This window comes from Thamnophis sirtalis, unplaced genomic scaffold (genome assembly GCF_051295495.1).
Source record: "Thamnophis sirtalis isolate CommonGarterSnake01/CBP01778 unplaced genomic scaffold, rThaSir2_p1.2 scaffold_1, whole genome shotgun sequence".
Lineage (NCBI taxonomy): Eukaryota > Metazoa > Chordata > Lepidosauria > Squamata > Natricidae > Thamnophis > Thamnophis sirtalis.
In genome coordinates this window covers 182,816,911-182,831,873 of record NW_028261381.1, presented here as the reverse complement: position 1 = coordinate 182,831,873, position 14,963 = coordinate 182,816,911, and the positions used below count along the sequence as shown (strand labels likewise).

General features: G+C 40.0%; 1 protein-coding gene across 1 annotated transcript; it reads left to right on the top strand.

The window, feature by feature from the left end:
- The first annotated feature begins 3,709 nt into the window (after positions 1-3,709).
- LOC148049973 (vomeronasal type-2 receptor 116-like) lies at positions 3,710-13,539 on the top strand. The gene is made up of 4 exons (XM_087703431.1): positions 3,710-4,198; positions 8,799-9,017; positions 10,294-10,423; positions 12,495-13,539. Exons 1-4 carry the CDS (start codon positions 4,064-4,066, stop codon positions 13,397-13,399), a joined length of 1,389 nt encoding a protein of 462 aa, XP_087559557.1. The 5' UTR covers positions 3,710-4,063; the 3' UTR covers positions 13,400-13,539.
- Positions 13,540-14,963: the final 1,424 nt, after the last annotated feature.

The following is a 14,963-nucleotide window of genomic DNA, read 5'->3' as shown; positions in this document are numbered from 1 at the left end:
AATGATCATTTGAGTCAATGGCAGATCTGCCCAACAGCTTTGTTCCCAATACCATCCATCTAGTAAAATCACAAGATTCGTTTTTCTTGCCATGAACATGTATACATCCAAACTATACTGTTTTTTCGCTGTGTCATATAATATATGTGGGTATACGCATAATTTTGTATTTATTTATGTATTTGTTTATTTATGTAATGTATATTGGAGCTGGTGACCCTTTGAGAGTTGTATGCAACAAAATTTTATTTTAATGAATGTATTAATGTATATTCAAAGTAACAATAAAGTTATTTTAAGTCTAAGTCATATCTAAACAAATTATGACACAAGTGTTCAGTTTCATATAACTCAAAGACCTTGATTCTCAAGTCCATTTGCTCTGCGAATTAGCAGCAAGAGATATAAGCATGTTTTTTTTTCTGTTCTAGTGTCAGGACAACATATCAGAACAGTAATTGTTAATGTATCCCCTGTAGATTTCCACCCTGACAAATCTTCCAAGGTAAAACCTGTTATTAAACATGCGCTCCTAGTTCTCCCCGTGGGGACAGAACATGTCTGTCACCTTCTCTTGTCTTGCAAAAAGAAACTCCTGGGTTTGGTGAGACTCAGCTTGCAATAATTTTCTCTTTGGCCACAGCCTGAACATAGATAAGAGGAAACATGGTTGATATAAACCTGAGGCCATACAGGTAGCAATGGGTGGTGTCTATAGTGCTAAAGCTTTGGGGAGATTGCTTTCTGCAAGTTGGCTTCTCCAAAAACCTTGACTTATGATCTAGGAGGGGAGGTGACCAGAATGGCTGGGCTGCCTCTCCTGCTGATGTTGCTCTTCTGGCTCCTGCCTCCAGCAGCTGCTAAGAAGATGCAAACTGCATGTGTGTTGAGGAATTATTTCCAGTCACAGGAAAGCTACTATAGGCCTGGTGATCTCCTTATTGGTGGGAATGTGCACCTGGGAATCATTTATCTTTTTGTTGTTCCAGACTTCCAAACAGACCCATTCCTGCTTTCTGTGCCAAGTGTGTAAGTCTCACCTGGAGGGATATGATGTAGATAATTGTTCGCTTTGTTTAAATTCAGGGACTCTCTTCAAAAAAAATTACCTGTTCTAGGATCTAGTGTAGTTCAAATCTTTGCTCTTTTTTTCTGTAAAGAGACAAACTCTTAAAAATAGGTAAAATTCTCTATACAGAAGTTTTCATCAGCAAACAAGAGAAGTGGGGCAGAACAAGAGCCTAGAAATTGTCCTAGCCTAGTGAAGAAATTGGGGTATAATATTAATTTGGACAGAAGCTCATGGTGAGAAGCTTAAAGAGAAGCTCAATTATTTCCAGTGTCCAGGAGTTGCATAAACTCTCCTCAGTTTTAGAATCAGCAGGGCTGAAAGTCTTGAATAAATAGATGCTGAAGAAGATGCTCCAAGAGAGAACCAAATTAAGTAGGGTGCTAGTAGAGCAATGAGGAAGGATTATAATCACTGCAGCAAAGGGAAGAAGGGAAGAACTTTAGAAGGTATAAAATGTTCTGTGGTGTGAAAAGAGACACTTATCTCCTTTCTCACAAAGTCATACAAGTTTCATCAAAAAATATCTAAGGACTCAAACCAATGAAACTTGGGATTTCTGACTCCAACCAACACCAAAAAAATGGCAAGGCAAATCCAACAACATGACTTTTTCTGAAAATTTCCCCAATGATTTTTCTCACAATAGACTCATACCCAAGAGCTACCAGCAGATCCTGGCCATGGTATTTGCAATCAGAGAGGTCAACAAGGATCTGGTTCTCCTCCCCAATATCACACTTGGCTTCCAAATTTCTGACAACCACCAGATTGAAAGAAGTATTTCAATAATCAGCCTCTCCATGCTCTCCACACAAGGACGAATGGTTCCTGGTTATAAATGTGATAAGCAGGACATTCTGCTCTCTGTCATTGGAGGCTTCATCCCCAAATCTTCAAGGCAGATGGCTTCCATCTTCAGCATCTTCAAGATGCCACAGGTAAGGGGGATCCAATGATGGACACTGGCACAGACAAACAAGAGAAATACACAGAGAAACCAAAGATGTTTACTGGGACACATCACAAATATGTGACTTAGAGAATCTGCATGAGAGTTGAATTTATTTTTATGTTGATGTGCCAAGATCAATTTTTATATAACATGATAATCATTTAAATATGAGCCAGCAATATGCTGCAGCAGGCAAAAAGCCAACACAATTCAATGCTGCATAAACAGAGGGATAGAATCAAGATCACGTGAAGCCTTAACAATAGCAGTAGACTTATATACCGCTTCATAGGCCTTTCAGGCCTCTCTAAGCGGTTTACAGAGAGTCAGCATATTGCCCCCAACAATCTGGGTCCTCATTTTACCCACCTCGGAAGGATGGAAGGCTGAGTCAACCCTGAGCCGGTGAGATTTGAACCGCTGAACTGCTGATCTAGCAGTAGCCTGCAGTGCTGCATTTAACCACTGCACCACCTTGGCTCCTATAATATCAGTTCATAATGCCTTGGTAAGGCGATATTTGGAATACTGCATCTAGTTTTAGTTGACATGATGTAAAAAAGATGTGGAGACTCTAGAAAGAATGCAGAGAAGAGCAACCAAGATGATTAGGGGACTGGAGGCAAAAACATATGAAGAACAGTTGCAGGAACTGGGGATGTCTAGTTTAATGAAAAGAAGGACCAGGAGAGACATGATAGCAGTCTTCCGATATCTCAGGGGTTGCCACAAAGAAGACGGAGTCAAGCTATTCTCCAAAGCACCTGAAGGTAGAACAAGAACAATGGGTGGAAACTAATCAGGGAGAGGAGCAACTTAGAACTAAGGAGAAATTTCCTGACAGAATAATTAATCAGTGGAACAACTTGCCTCCAGAAGTTGTGAATTTTGCAACACTGGAGGTTTTTAAGAAGAGATTGGATTTTGTCTGAAATGGTTTCCTGCCTAAGCAGGAGGTTGGGCTAGAGGACCTCCAAGGTTTCCCCAAACTCTGTTATTCTATGTTAGAGATACATAATGAGATATTTCCTATATGCTGACCATGCCAAGAGGAATTCTTTATGTAGAAGTTGCTTCCTAATTAACTAATACTTCATAAATTTTAGCCACCCTTTCAGTGCAGTTTATTCCCTGTATCAGATGGATGGTTTATTTTCTTGCCTACCGACCTGTCGCAACCAAACAAAATATGTAACTTTTCCCTCTTCCTAAGAAGGAAGAAGATTAAGCCTGCCAGTCAAAGTGAATCAGGCTGACTAGTGGGTCAATCAACCATACAATGGTGAGCCCTAAAGTCACCATAAAACTTTACTTTGTCTTTGAAAGAAGATTCTCACTTTCTCCAGCTTGGTGTTGGCTTTGAGTTCTCTCAGGAAGAGAGAAGAGTTTATCCTTCCTTCTTCCCGATTAATCCCAAGGAATTTCCTCAGTATGTGGGTTTAGTCCGGCTGCTCCTGTATTTCCAGTGGAATTGGGTTGGGCTGGTGGCCAATAAAGCTGACCATGGAGAACGTTTCATCTCATCTCTGTTGCCAATGCTCATGGAGAAGGAGATTTGTGTGGCCTTCACTGAAATATTGAAACCGGATAATTTTCTTGATACCTGGAATGCATTTGTTCTTTTCTTAAAAAACTGTTGTAAAGCTGAAGTGATTATTCTCTTTGGAGACCCTCATACTAATGCAAATGTCCAGTCAGCTCTGCATTTTTATGTAACATCCACCAAGTCATCACCTCAGAAAGTTTGGATCCTAACTTCCCAATGGAAACATAATGCAGGGGCAATTAAATATGCATTGCCAGTTATAAAGCCCTTCCATGGGGCTTTGCAGTTAAGGGACCACACAGGGAAGATCTCAAAATTCAGCCATTTCCTCATATCTTTAGACCCTTTGGACCCAAAGGGGGACATCTTTCTCCCAAAGTGGTGGGAAAAGGTCTTTGACTGCAAGATCCAGAAACCAGGAAGGATCATTCCAAAGAATTGTACAGGAAAGGAGAATATACAAAATGTGCCCACTCACATTTTTGAAACCAACATGACAGGTGAAAGTTACAATATCTACAATACCATTTTTGCTCTGGCACATGCATTGCATGCCATGCATGGAACCAGAGTTCGACCATCCATGATGAGGCTTGGAAAGAGGATCTCAAATGTTCATTCATGGCAGGTAATTTATGTGACTTTTTATTTATTCTCAGAATACAGAGTAGGATTCCAAAGATGTCCTCATGGGTCCTAGTCTGAAATTTATGAGCTCTTTCTTCATCAAAGACTAAATGTTGGACCACTCTAGATAGTGAAGTGATATAGACGTATTTGTCACTCACAAATTCACATTCACAAGGCCTTGGGTCAAAATAAACATGGAATGAAATTTGGAATACAGAATTAACAACCTGATATGTAGGGATCGTTCCAATAAACAGAAGAAGCCATGATAGAAATGTCCAAAGAAAAACTTTTGTATTGCTGGGGAAGGAGCCAAATATTTGGTTTTACTCCTGGTTGCTCAGGAATGTGTCTAGTTTTTCAGACATGCACCTAAGATGCTGACGGTCACTGAATGTAATGTATGAGCCAGTAGTGTGCAGCAGCTGCCAAAAAAGCCAAGTGTTAATGCCACTGTATAATGCCTTAGAAGGCCACACTTGGAATACTGTATCCAGTTTTGGTCGCCATGATGTAGAAAAGATGTGGGGACTCTAGAAAGAGTGCATAGAAGAGAAACAAAAATAATTAGGGGACTGGCGGCTAAAACATATGAAGAACAGTTGCAGGAACTGGATATGTCTTGTTTGGTGAAAAGAAGGACCAGGGGAGACATGATAGCAGTCTTCCAATAATTCAGGGGCTGCCACAAGGAAGAGGGAGTCAAGCTATTCTCCAAAACACCTGAGGACATGACAAGAAGCAATGGGTGGAAATTAATCAAGGAGAGAAGCAAGTTAGAACTAAGGAGGGGGTGCGATCTCGGTGCTCCAAAATCACAGTCAATATTTCTGCCACTGGACGGTCCATTCGGACCTAAACTGTCCTGCAGAGATGGTGATTGAGAAGGGCACCTCCTGCTGATCTCAGGGACACCGCAAAGTCCCTGAAAGATCCAGGAATAGCCTTTATCTCTGGTGACAGAAACGTAGCTAATGAAGCTGCTGAAGTTGGGATAGCTCCAGAGAGAGAAGAAAGCAGAAAGAGAAAGTGTGTCGAATTGATGAGGAAATTTTATCATTAGAAAAAGAGATTACCCCAAAAAAATTAAAGCTCAATTAAAATTGAAGACAGAAGAGTGCAAATGGTGAAATTAAATTACATTAAACTTAGTGTGTTATCCTGTTTCTAACTTTTCTTTTTATGGATGGAATTTTTGCAAAGGCTCCCTATTTTTAAACTAAATGGAATAATTTTTCTTCTACTTTTCACTCTTGCTTATGCCTATGAATTAAAAAAAAATTTTTTTTCAATGCTTGATTGGATTGTTTTTGATCTCCATCTAAGGATCTTTTTTCTTTCTTAAGTTTGTAATATAAAGAAGATATAAGAAGAAATATAAAGAGGGTTGTAACAACAGGAGGAAAAGCAGTAACACTGCCACTTAGAGGCTGGGGGCTGGCAACATTGTTTTTTCTTTTTTCTCTTTGATCATTTGATACTCAAGTTTTTTTCAGTTTCTTTACTGAGAGTGATAGTAGGAAGAGCATGCTGTTTATACAGGTGTTTTTCGGGGGTTCTATCACTAGCTACTGGAGAGAAGACAAAACCTTGACTTGAAAGATAATAATGAACTTGTTTGAAGTTTAATAAAAAAACCTTGAATCCTATAGTGGCAGTGCCTGCAAAATTGGAAGAATTGCGCTGAAAACTTTAACATTGCAAATGATTACGTTTCAAATTCAAAAAATATTAGTTGTAACAGAGAATTGAAAAGAGATTGGAGAATATGGAATACAAAACAGAAAAATTTGATGGAAAAACTGAGGATGTTTATCAAATGAAGAAAGTGGAGGACAGAGTTCAAAAAATAGAAGAAAAAAATGAACAAAAAGATAAGAAAATTGTGGATACTGACAACAAAGTGAGCATGGTTGGTAATGCCAAGAGCAGAATATGGAAAGGGGAGCTAGATGGACTGGAACTCTATCCCAGACTTCAAAGTATAGAAGAAGAAAAAGAGAGAAAAATTGAGGGAGATAAGGAGAGAAACCTTGACAGAAGCACCAGTAATAACCAAAGATAAACTGATGGAAAGAGCAAATGGTGGGTTTCGAGCTTTTATGAGACACAAAAGGAACATGTTGTGAAGAGAAGTTCATACAAGATCTATCAAGAAAGTAACTAGAACATCAATGCCACAAATGGCAAGAGATATAAGACTGCACTATTACTGGAAAGATATAGGTTGATGCAATGAAAATGTAGAACAAAAACTAAGTTAAATTTAGTTATTTAGTTATTTAGTCAAAGTATGTATAAAATGAAGTGATAATAGCTATAGTTAAATAATGATTAATAATGATAATGCATATAGATATATTAGTTTGATAATATGAAACTTTATATAAACTATAAATGGAGATTATGAGAGGAGATTTAAAAGCTTGGGTATTAAATATAAACAATATTTATTCTTTATTTTTTTCTTTATATAGAATATGTTATAAAGATGTATTGTTATTGGATGATTTTAGGATGATTTAATAGAATGCCACTGTATATTCTTATTCTAGATTTTGAATAGTACATATAAAAGGATGTAAAAACAATTATAGTCAAATTAAGGTTGAGATATAATAACCGTAATATATATATATATATACACTTAAAGTCACAACCCCTGGTATGCCCAAGTGTGGGAGGAAGGTCACACTTCCACTCTCTGTCATTAGGCTCGTCACAAGAGTCCATCCAGACAGAAACCCAATATTTTTACTGTTGCCTTTGTTATATTTGTGTTTTTATTTGTGCTGATAAATAAATAAAGGAAGACTAGTATAGATCTATTTCAAGCTATTTAGCTCTCATCAGCTAGCCATATCCTTACTGGGGTTCGAACCTGTGCTCTATTGAGTGCTCTATTGAGTGCTCAATAGAGCACAGGTTCGAACCCCAGTAAGGATATGGCTAGCTGATGAGAGCTAAATAGCTTGAAATAGATCTATACTAGTCTTCCTTTATTTATTTATCAGCACAAATAAAAACACAAATATATATATATATATATATATATATATATATATATATATATATATATATATATATATATATATATATATATATATATATATATATATATATATATATATATATATATATATATATATATATATATATATGTTATATTTATGCTGATAAATAAATAAAGGGAGACTAGTATAGATCTATTTCAAGCTATTTAGCTCTCATCAGCTAGTCATACCCATGCTGGGAATCGAACCTGTGCTCTATTGCCTCTAAGGCAGATGTGTTAACCATTGAGCTCCAGAGCTCGACTCCTTATCAGCCAGCCAGGGTGAGAGGTATATATTTAAAGTCACAACCCCTGGTATGCCCAAATATGGGAGGAAGGTCACACTTCCACTCTCTGTCTTCGGCTCGTCACAAGAGACCATCCAGACTGATAAGGAGCCGAGCTCTGTAGCTCAATGGTTAACACATCTGCCTTAGAGGCAATAGAGCACAGGTTCGATTCCCAGCATGGGTATGGCTAGCTGATGAGAGCTAAATAGCTTGAAATAGATCTATACTAGTCTCCCTTTATTTATTTATCAGCATAAATATAACATATATAACAAAAAGGCAACAGTAAAAAATATTGGGTTTCTGTCTGGATGGTCTATTGTGACGAGCCGAAGACAGAGAGTGGAAGTGTGACCTTCCTCCCATATTTGGGCATACCAGGGGTTGTGACTTTAAATATATATATATATATATACACACACACACACATACATACATACATACATATATGAATTAAATATATGTGATTTGATATGAAAAGCAGGTGGTGACTATCGAAGAGATGCATAGAAATTTGTTTTAAAGAACTAAGGAGAAGTTTCCTGAGAGTTGGAATAGTTAACCAGTGGAACAACCTGCCTCCAGAAGTTGTGAATGCCCCAACACTGGAAGTTTTAAAGAAGAGATTGGATAACCATTTGTATGAAGTGGTGCATAGTTTCCTGCCTAAGCAGGGGGTTCAACTGCGTAGGTCCCTTCCAACTCTGTTATTCTAAGTCCTGCCTCGCCAGCCTTCTCAAGAAAGCAAAACTTTTGAAACAAAGAGCATTTCAAAAGGAACTTTCATTGGAAGACAGTGATAAGACAGTTATTGGAGAAAGTGTAGGCAGAATGTGAAATTTGCATGCTGGAGCATTGGGTTAAACTGCTCCTTTTGAGGCTACTCCCAATATCCAGTTCATCTTTGAGCCAATCCCAGGGAGTGTCGTTGCTGTGAGAACTTCGGGCTGAGAAGGTGATAACATGCAGTTCTCAAGTGCCATGATCTCACTCCTCCTGTTGGTGAAACAAAACAAATGGTCCAAGGCACATTCTTCCCCCTTCCCAACTTCCCCATAGGTTCATCAAAGGGAAGGAAAGAACAAAGGAAAACTCGATATAAGCATAGCTCCAAACCTTCCTCCTCCCACCAGAATGGCAGTGTCCCGATACAGATCAATGGGACCTGACACAGAATGATAGAACCCATGAGATCTCATTTGTGGCTTTCGGGTTGATTATACTTTAATTTCTGAATGTTTCTTTTCTTTCAGATCCTTGCCTATTTGAGGAATGTCCACTTCAACAACAGTGCCGGAGATGAAGTCTCCTTCTCAGAAAATGGACTCGGATCTGCTCAATATGATCTTCTCAACTGGGTTCTCCTTCCCAATCAATCACTTGTCCCTGTGAAAGTTGGGCAAGTAGATGCTGGGGCTCCCCCAGGTCAAGATTTCATCATTAGCTCTGATGCAATTATCTGGGTCACAAAGGTGAGATGGAAGGAAGTGCTGTAAATTTAGGGAAAGATTCATTCTTTCCTGGGGATGCAGAATTTCCTTCTAACTGGAAACAGAACTATTGAGTTACCAAACATGCAGATATTTGGTGGAAAATATAGCAATAGCAGTAGACTTATATACCACTTCATAGGGCTTTCAGCCCTCTCTAAGCGGTTTACAGAGAGTCAGCATATTGCCCCCAACAATCTGGGTCCTCATTTTACCCACCTCGGAAGGATGGAAGGCTGAGTCAACCCTGAGCCGGTGAGATTTGAACCGCTGAACTGCTGATCTAGCAGTAGCCTGCAGTGCTGCATTTAACCACTGCGCCACCTTCTTTGCGTGTAACACAATTGAGGTCAGATATGTGGCAGGTCTACAAAGGTTCAGGATTGGAAAGAACTTCTGCTTGAAACCCAGGATACAATTGGAGGAGACAAAAATAATTTCCATGGGCCTCTTCTGACCTCTTGGTTGCTGGCCCCACTAAGCAGCCAAATCAGATGAGGAGGTGGCGTGGGAGTCAGGGCAGCATCAAGGCAGCCTGAGAGGTCCTAGGAGAAAGAAGGAATGGAGCTGTCAGAGAGAGATGGAGGGGGAGCCTGGACATCCGTCAGCCCTCAGGGGAGCGTCAACAGCCCCCAGGTCTGGAGGTGGCTGATGAGGAAGAGGAGGAACAGCTGGGCCCAGTGCCTGATGCACAGATGCACAGAAGGCAGAGGAGAGGAGAGCAGTGGAAATCTATGGGCCAGTCCTTAGGATGGAAGAGCTACCACGGCTAGTGAAGCCCCACCCTAGCTCTGCAGATAAAATGAGGAGACGGAGATGAATAGGTGTGGCAGACAACGATTCAACTCCCTGCCAGACAGACTTGTAGCCTGCTATGTGTGAGGGAGAAACTTTTTGCTGGCACTCCTAATAAAGGGAACATTTATTTGACAACAGAGGGCTTGTTGTGTTTGAGAGTTGGGTCAGAACAGGACCATTTCTGTTCAGTTGGCTCCTCAAGAATATTTTTTAAGTTAAGCTCAATGTTTTTCCCCTTTAACTCAAGACTGAGCTCCCAGTTCCATTCTCCAGTATCCATTGATGGGTCTTGAACGTTATTGGCCTGAATCCCTCAGGAGATATTCCTGGTTTCTTGTGGACCATGGGTAAACCATTTATTTTGAAGACCTTCTGAACATGGAAAACGAAATGTGGAAATCAATAATGAAGCACGGCCATTGCTTAGGCTATTCCATGCATTTCTTCTTTTGTCTTTCAGAAGGTGCCATTTGCCAGGTGTGGCATGAAGAGGTGCCAGGCGGGAGAGAGGAGAAGAGTTCCAGAGGGTGAGCAAGTTTGCTGCTACCAATGTGACCCTTGTCCAGAAGGGACGATTTCTGATCATTCAGGTAAGATCACACTTCAAATTTAGGTCTTCTATGTTCAAGGAAACCATTCAGCACCTATTAATGCGTTTTCATATTAATTAATTTTGGTAAGATTGACATGCTTCAAAATATTCATATTCTCAACAGAATATCTTAGTTTATGGAACTGAACTCACCTTCTCCCAAAGGCCAATTATCCTGTTACTAACCAATTTAATGCAGGGTAATTTCAGTACAGATACAGATTAACAGAGTTGGAAAGGACCTTTTAGGTCCTCTAGTACAATCTACTGCCCAAGCAGGAGACCCTACACCATTTCAGTCAAATGGCAGTCCAGTCTCTTCTTGGAAGCCTCCAGTGATGAAGCACTCACAACTTCCAAAGGTAACTTCTGTTCCATTGGTTAATATTTCTCACTATCATAAAATTTCCAGGTTGAATCTCTCCTTGTTCTGTTTCCATCCATTATTCATTGTCTGGCCTTCAGGTTCTTTGGAAAATAGCTTGGCCCCCCTCCTCTCTGTGGCAGCCCTCAAGTATTGGAACACTGCTATTAGTGTTCAACTAATGCAGTCAGTAAACAACTTATGGGTACCCTACTAGCCTTTCTTCTCCTATTTTCACAAGCCATTGGAAGAACAGTTACCAATCTTTTCACAATAGGAGTTGCTTCTTTTTTCAGCACTACTGATCTCCCAGGAAATTGATAGACCTATATGGAAAATAAGAGATTAAGCTATTCCTATCTACTAACCTTCCCCTGGAGGGGAAAATCTGAATGGGTAGATTTGAAATACAAAAAGAGACACTGACAAAGAAAGCTCTCAATGTTGTCTTGTCTCTGCAAATTTCTTTCCTTTCTCTCTCCTATAATCAATTTCCCAGTGAACCACTTTTGAAGAGAAAAAGAGACCTTACAATACACAATATACAGTTGCACGCCCTTTTCTCTCTCATTTTGTGGTTCTTTCAACCCAGAACAATGGACAAGGTACACAGAAAAACCAAATGCACAGGTACAGTATATCTGGTACCTGACTCAATAGTAGTAACTGTAAGTGGGATCTTGTAGTCCTAGTGAACAAAATGTGAGCCAGCCGTGTGCAGCAGCTGCCAAAAAAGCCAACACAGTTCTAGGCTGCATAAACAGAGGGAGAGAATCAAGATCACGAGAAGTGTTAATACCACTTTATAAGGCCTTGGTAAGGCCACACTTTGAATACGGCATCCAGTTTTGGTCACCATGATGTAAAAAAGATGCGGAGACTCTAGAAAGAGTGCAGAGAAGAGCAACAAAGAGGATTAAGGGACTGGGGGCTAAAACATATGAAGAACAATTGCAGGAACTGGGTATATCTAGTTTAATGAAAATAAAGACTAGGGGATACATGATAGCAGTCTTTCAATATCTCAGGGGCTGCCACAAAGAAGAGGGAGTCAAACTATTCTCCAAAGCACCTGAGGACAGGACAAAAAGCAATGGGTGGAAACTAATCAAGGAGAGAAGCAACCTAGAACTAAGGAGAAATTTCCTGACAGTTAGAACAATTAATCAGTGGAACAGCTTGTCTCCAGAAGTTGTGAATGCTCCAACACTGGAAGTCTTTAAGAAGAGATTGTCTCAAGTGATTTAGGATTTCCTGCCTAAACATGGGATTGGACTAGAAGACCTCCAAGATCCCTTCCAACTCTGTTTTTCTACACATAAACAAAATAGCAAGATTCCTGGCTTGCAAAGCTATCAAAATTATGGGGATTCCTGTATAAATTGGGGGGGGGACTCCAAATTTCATAGTTTCTCTCACTCTAAAATGTACAGTAGGCATTGATGTGTCCAGTGATTGGAGAGACCTTTTAAACTGGTCAAACAGCTCATGCTGAACAGATTCTTGTCTCTGACTAATGTACCACCAGTTTCATGGACAATTTGCTTTTTTTTTTTAATTCTCTATATAATACACATAGTTCATTCCAACACTAAGTTTGTGGGTTGGTCACAGCAGAAATGAGGCTGTCATGTCACCCTGAAGGGAGCGATAATGCTCATAGGAGATACCCCTGAAATCCTTAAACAAAGGCTCTTGATTTCAGATGCAGCCCACTGTTATCTCTGCCCAGAAGACAGATACCCCAATGAACACAAGGATCACTGCATTGCCAAGAGGATCCACTTCCTTGCCTATCAAGAGACCCTTGGATACACTTTATTATGTCTCGCTCTTATTCTCTCTATAATTACACTGGCAGTCCTGGTGATTTTCCTTAGACATCATGAAACACCGATTGTCAAGGCCAACAACCGAGATCTCAGCTACATCCTCATGGTTTCCCTCCTGCTCTGCTTCCTCTGCTCCTTCCTCTTCATTGGTCAACCCAGGAAGCTCACCTGCCTCTTCCAACAAACTTCCTTTGCCATTCTCTTTTCCCTTGCTGTTTCTTCTGTGTTGGCAAAAACTGTCATGGTGGTTTTGGCATTTATGGCCACTAAACCTGGGAACAAGACAGGGAAACTCTTAGGAAAACCACTGACTAACTCCATTGTCATAGCCTGTCCTCTGGTCCAAGCAGTCCTTTGTGCCACCTGGTTGATAGCCTCTCCCCCTTTTCCTAACTTGGACTTTCATTCTGTGTTTGGAGAGGCTATCTTGGAATGTAAGCAGGGCTCACCTTTCATGTTTTACATTGTCCTGGCCTATCTAGGCTTTTTGGCCTTTGTCAGTTTTACTGTGGCCTTTCTGGCTAGGAAATTGCCTGACAGTTTTAATGAAGCCAAGTTCATTACTTTTAGTATGCTGGTCTTTTGCAGCGTTTGGATCAGCTTCCTCCCCACCTACTTAAGCACCAAAGGAAAGTCCATGGTGGCTGTGGAGATCTTCTCCATTTTGGCCTCTGGGGCTGGTCTCTTAGCTTGCATCTTTTTCCCCAAATGCTTCATTATCTTACTGAGACCCCATCTGAATTGCAGAGAAAATATAATGAAGCACAAAAATCTGTGATTCATATGGGATTTGGGAATTTGTATTTTGACTTTGGTACATTTTGTCAATTTTTCCCAGAGAAGCTTTATTGATAAACATGGAAATGAAGATTGAGATTAAATATGTGTACAATAATTTCCAGCATTAAAGGTTCTGCATTTATTTTTGTCAAAAGAGTTTTTAAAAATTGGTTAGATTCCACAGTGATCTTTTTAAACATATTTCATTCCATAGATCTCTGAAGTTTTACTAAGTGTCCTACTAACACCTTCATTCAAAAACTATAGTTTTTTAATCCTAGAATTCTGAGTCTTTTTTTAACTCTTTTAATTTAATTAATGTATTTTAAAACCCTGCCTGCCTGCCTGCCTGCCTGCCTGCCTGCCTGCCTGCCTGCCTGCCTGCCTGCCTGCCTACCTACCTACCTACCTACCTACCTACCTACATACATACATACATATATATACATATACATATACACATACACATATATACATACATACGTGTGTGTGTGTGTGTGTGTGTGTGTGTGTGTGTGTGTGTGTGACGTACAGTGAGGTTTATGGCTGGTGAGGCACTGATGTCATCACAAACTTTTTATTAAAATGCCTTTGTAATACAGGGGTTTTTAATAAAAGGATCCACACCATTTTGTCCCATCCTTGCACGTTTTGAAGGGGTGGCGGGCAAGAGCGTATAGCCGAAGACCATATGCGGTGACCACCAGTGGCCAACAATGACAAAAAAGAGATTTGGGGGGGGGGGGGAAGCAAGGAGCCGAGGAGTTCCTTGTTGTGTTTTCCACAAAGGATGACAGTCCCTCCAAAGGGGGAGGGAGAAGAGAGATATGATGATGATGATGATGATGATGATGATGATGATGATGATGATGATGATGATGATGATGACGACGACGACATTTAAGTATCAAAAGCCTTTTGAGTTTGGCAATATAATACGCTATCCAAAATTTTAAATAATCTTATTTTGAGATGCATTTTTTTGCCATCTCTGTTATTTTCTTTTTAAAAAATCAGACTTGTTTCCAGTTTGTGTCTTCTGGCAAGCTACAGTTTTCTTGGCAAGAGATCTAGCCTGCCATTGTTTTCATCATAGGTCATCATAACTCTGGAACAGCTCAAGCAATTTCAACCAAACTTGGTACACAGATAATTTAGTCTCTGGAAAGAAATACTTGGGGGGGGAAATACCCCTAACACCCGTGTGTGTGTGTGTGTGTGTGTGTGTGTGTGTGTGTGTGTGTGTGTGTGTGTCTGTGTGTGTTCCAGCATTACTTTGACTTGACACTATAGATATAATTCATTCCTTTTCCTGTCTAATACATAAATAAATACCCAAGTAACGCAGGATTATCAGCTAGTATTTTTTAAAAGAGAGACATTGGTAGTGGATTAAAAATTGCCCATTATGGTAGGATCCACCCATCATTTCTTGAGGAGGGAGCAACCCCAGACTGAGCCATGGTTAGAATGCAGTATTGCAGGCTAAATCACTGCTCACTGTCAGGAGTTCGATCTTGATCGGCTCAAATTTGACTCAGCCTTCCATTCTGATGAGGTCT

What these genes read in the sequence shown, in the direction of transcription:
- LOC148049973 (XM_087703431.1), top strand. Translation starts at nt 4,064, where the DNA reads ATGACAGGTGAAAGTTACAATATCTACAATACCATTTTTGCTCTGGCA. An exon ending in CAATTATCTGGGTCACAAAG is followed by an intron (nt 9,018 to 10,293) that starts GTGAGATGGAAG and finishes TTTGTCTTTCAG; the next exon opens with AAGGTGCCATTTGCCAGGTG. An exon ending in GACGATTTCTGATCATTCAG is followed by an intron (nt 10,424 to 12,494) that starts GTAAGATCACAC and finishes TCTTGATTTCAG; the next exon opens with ATGCAGCCCACTGTTATCTC.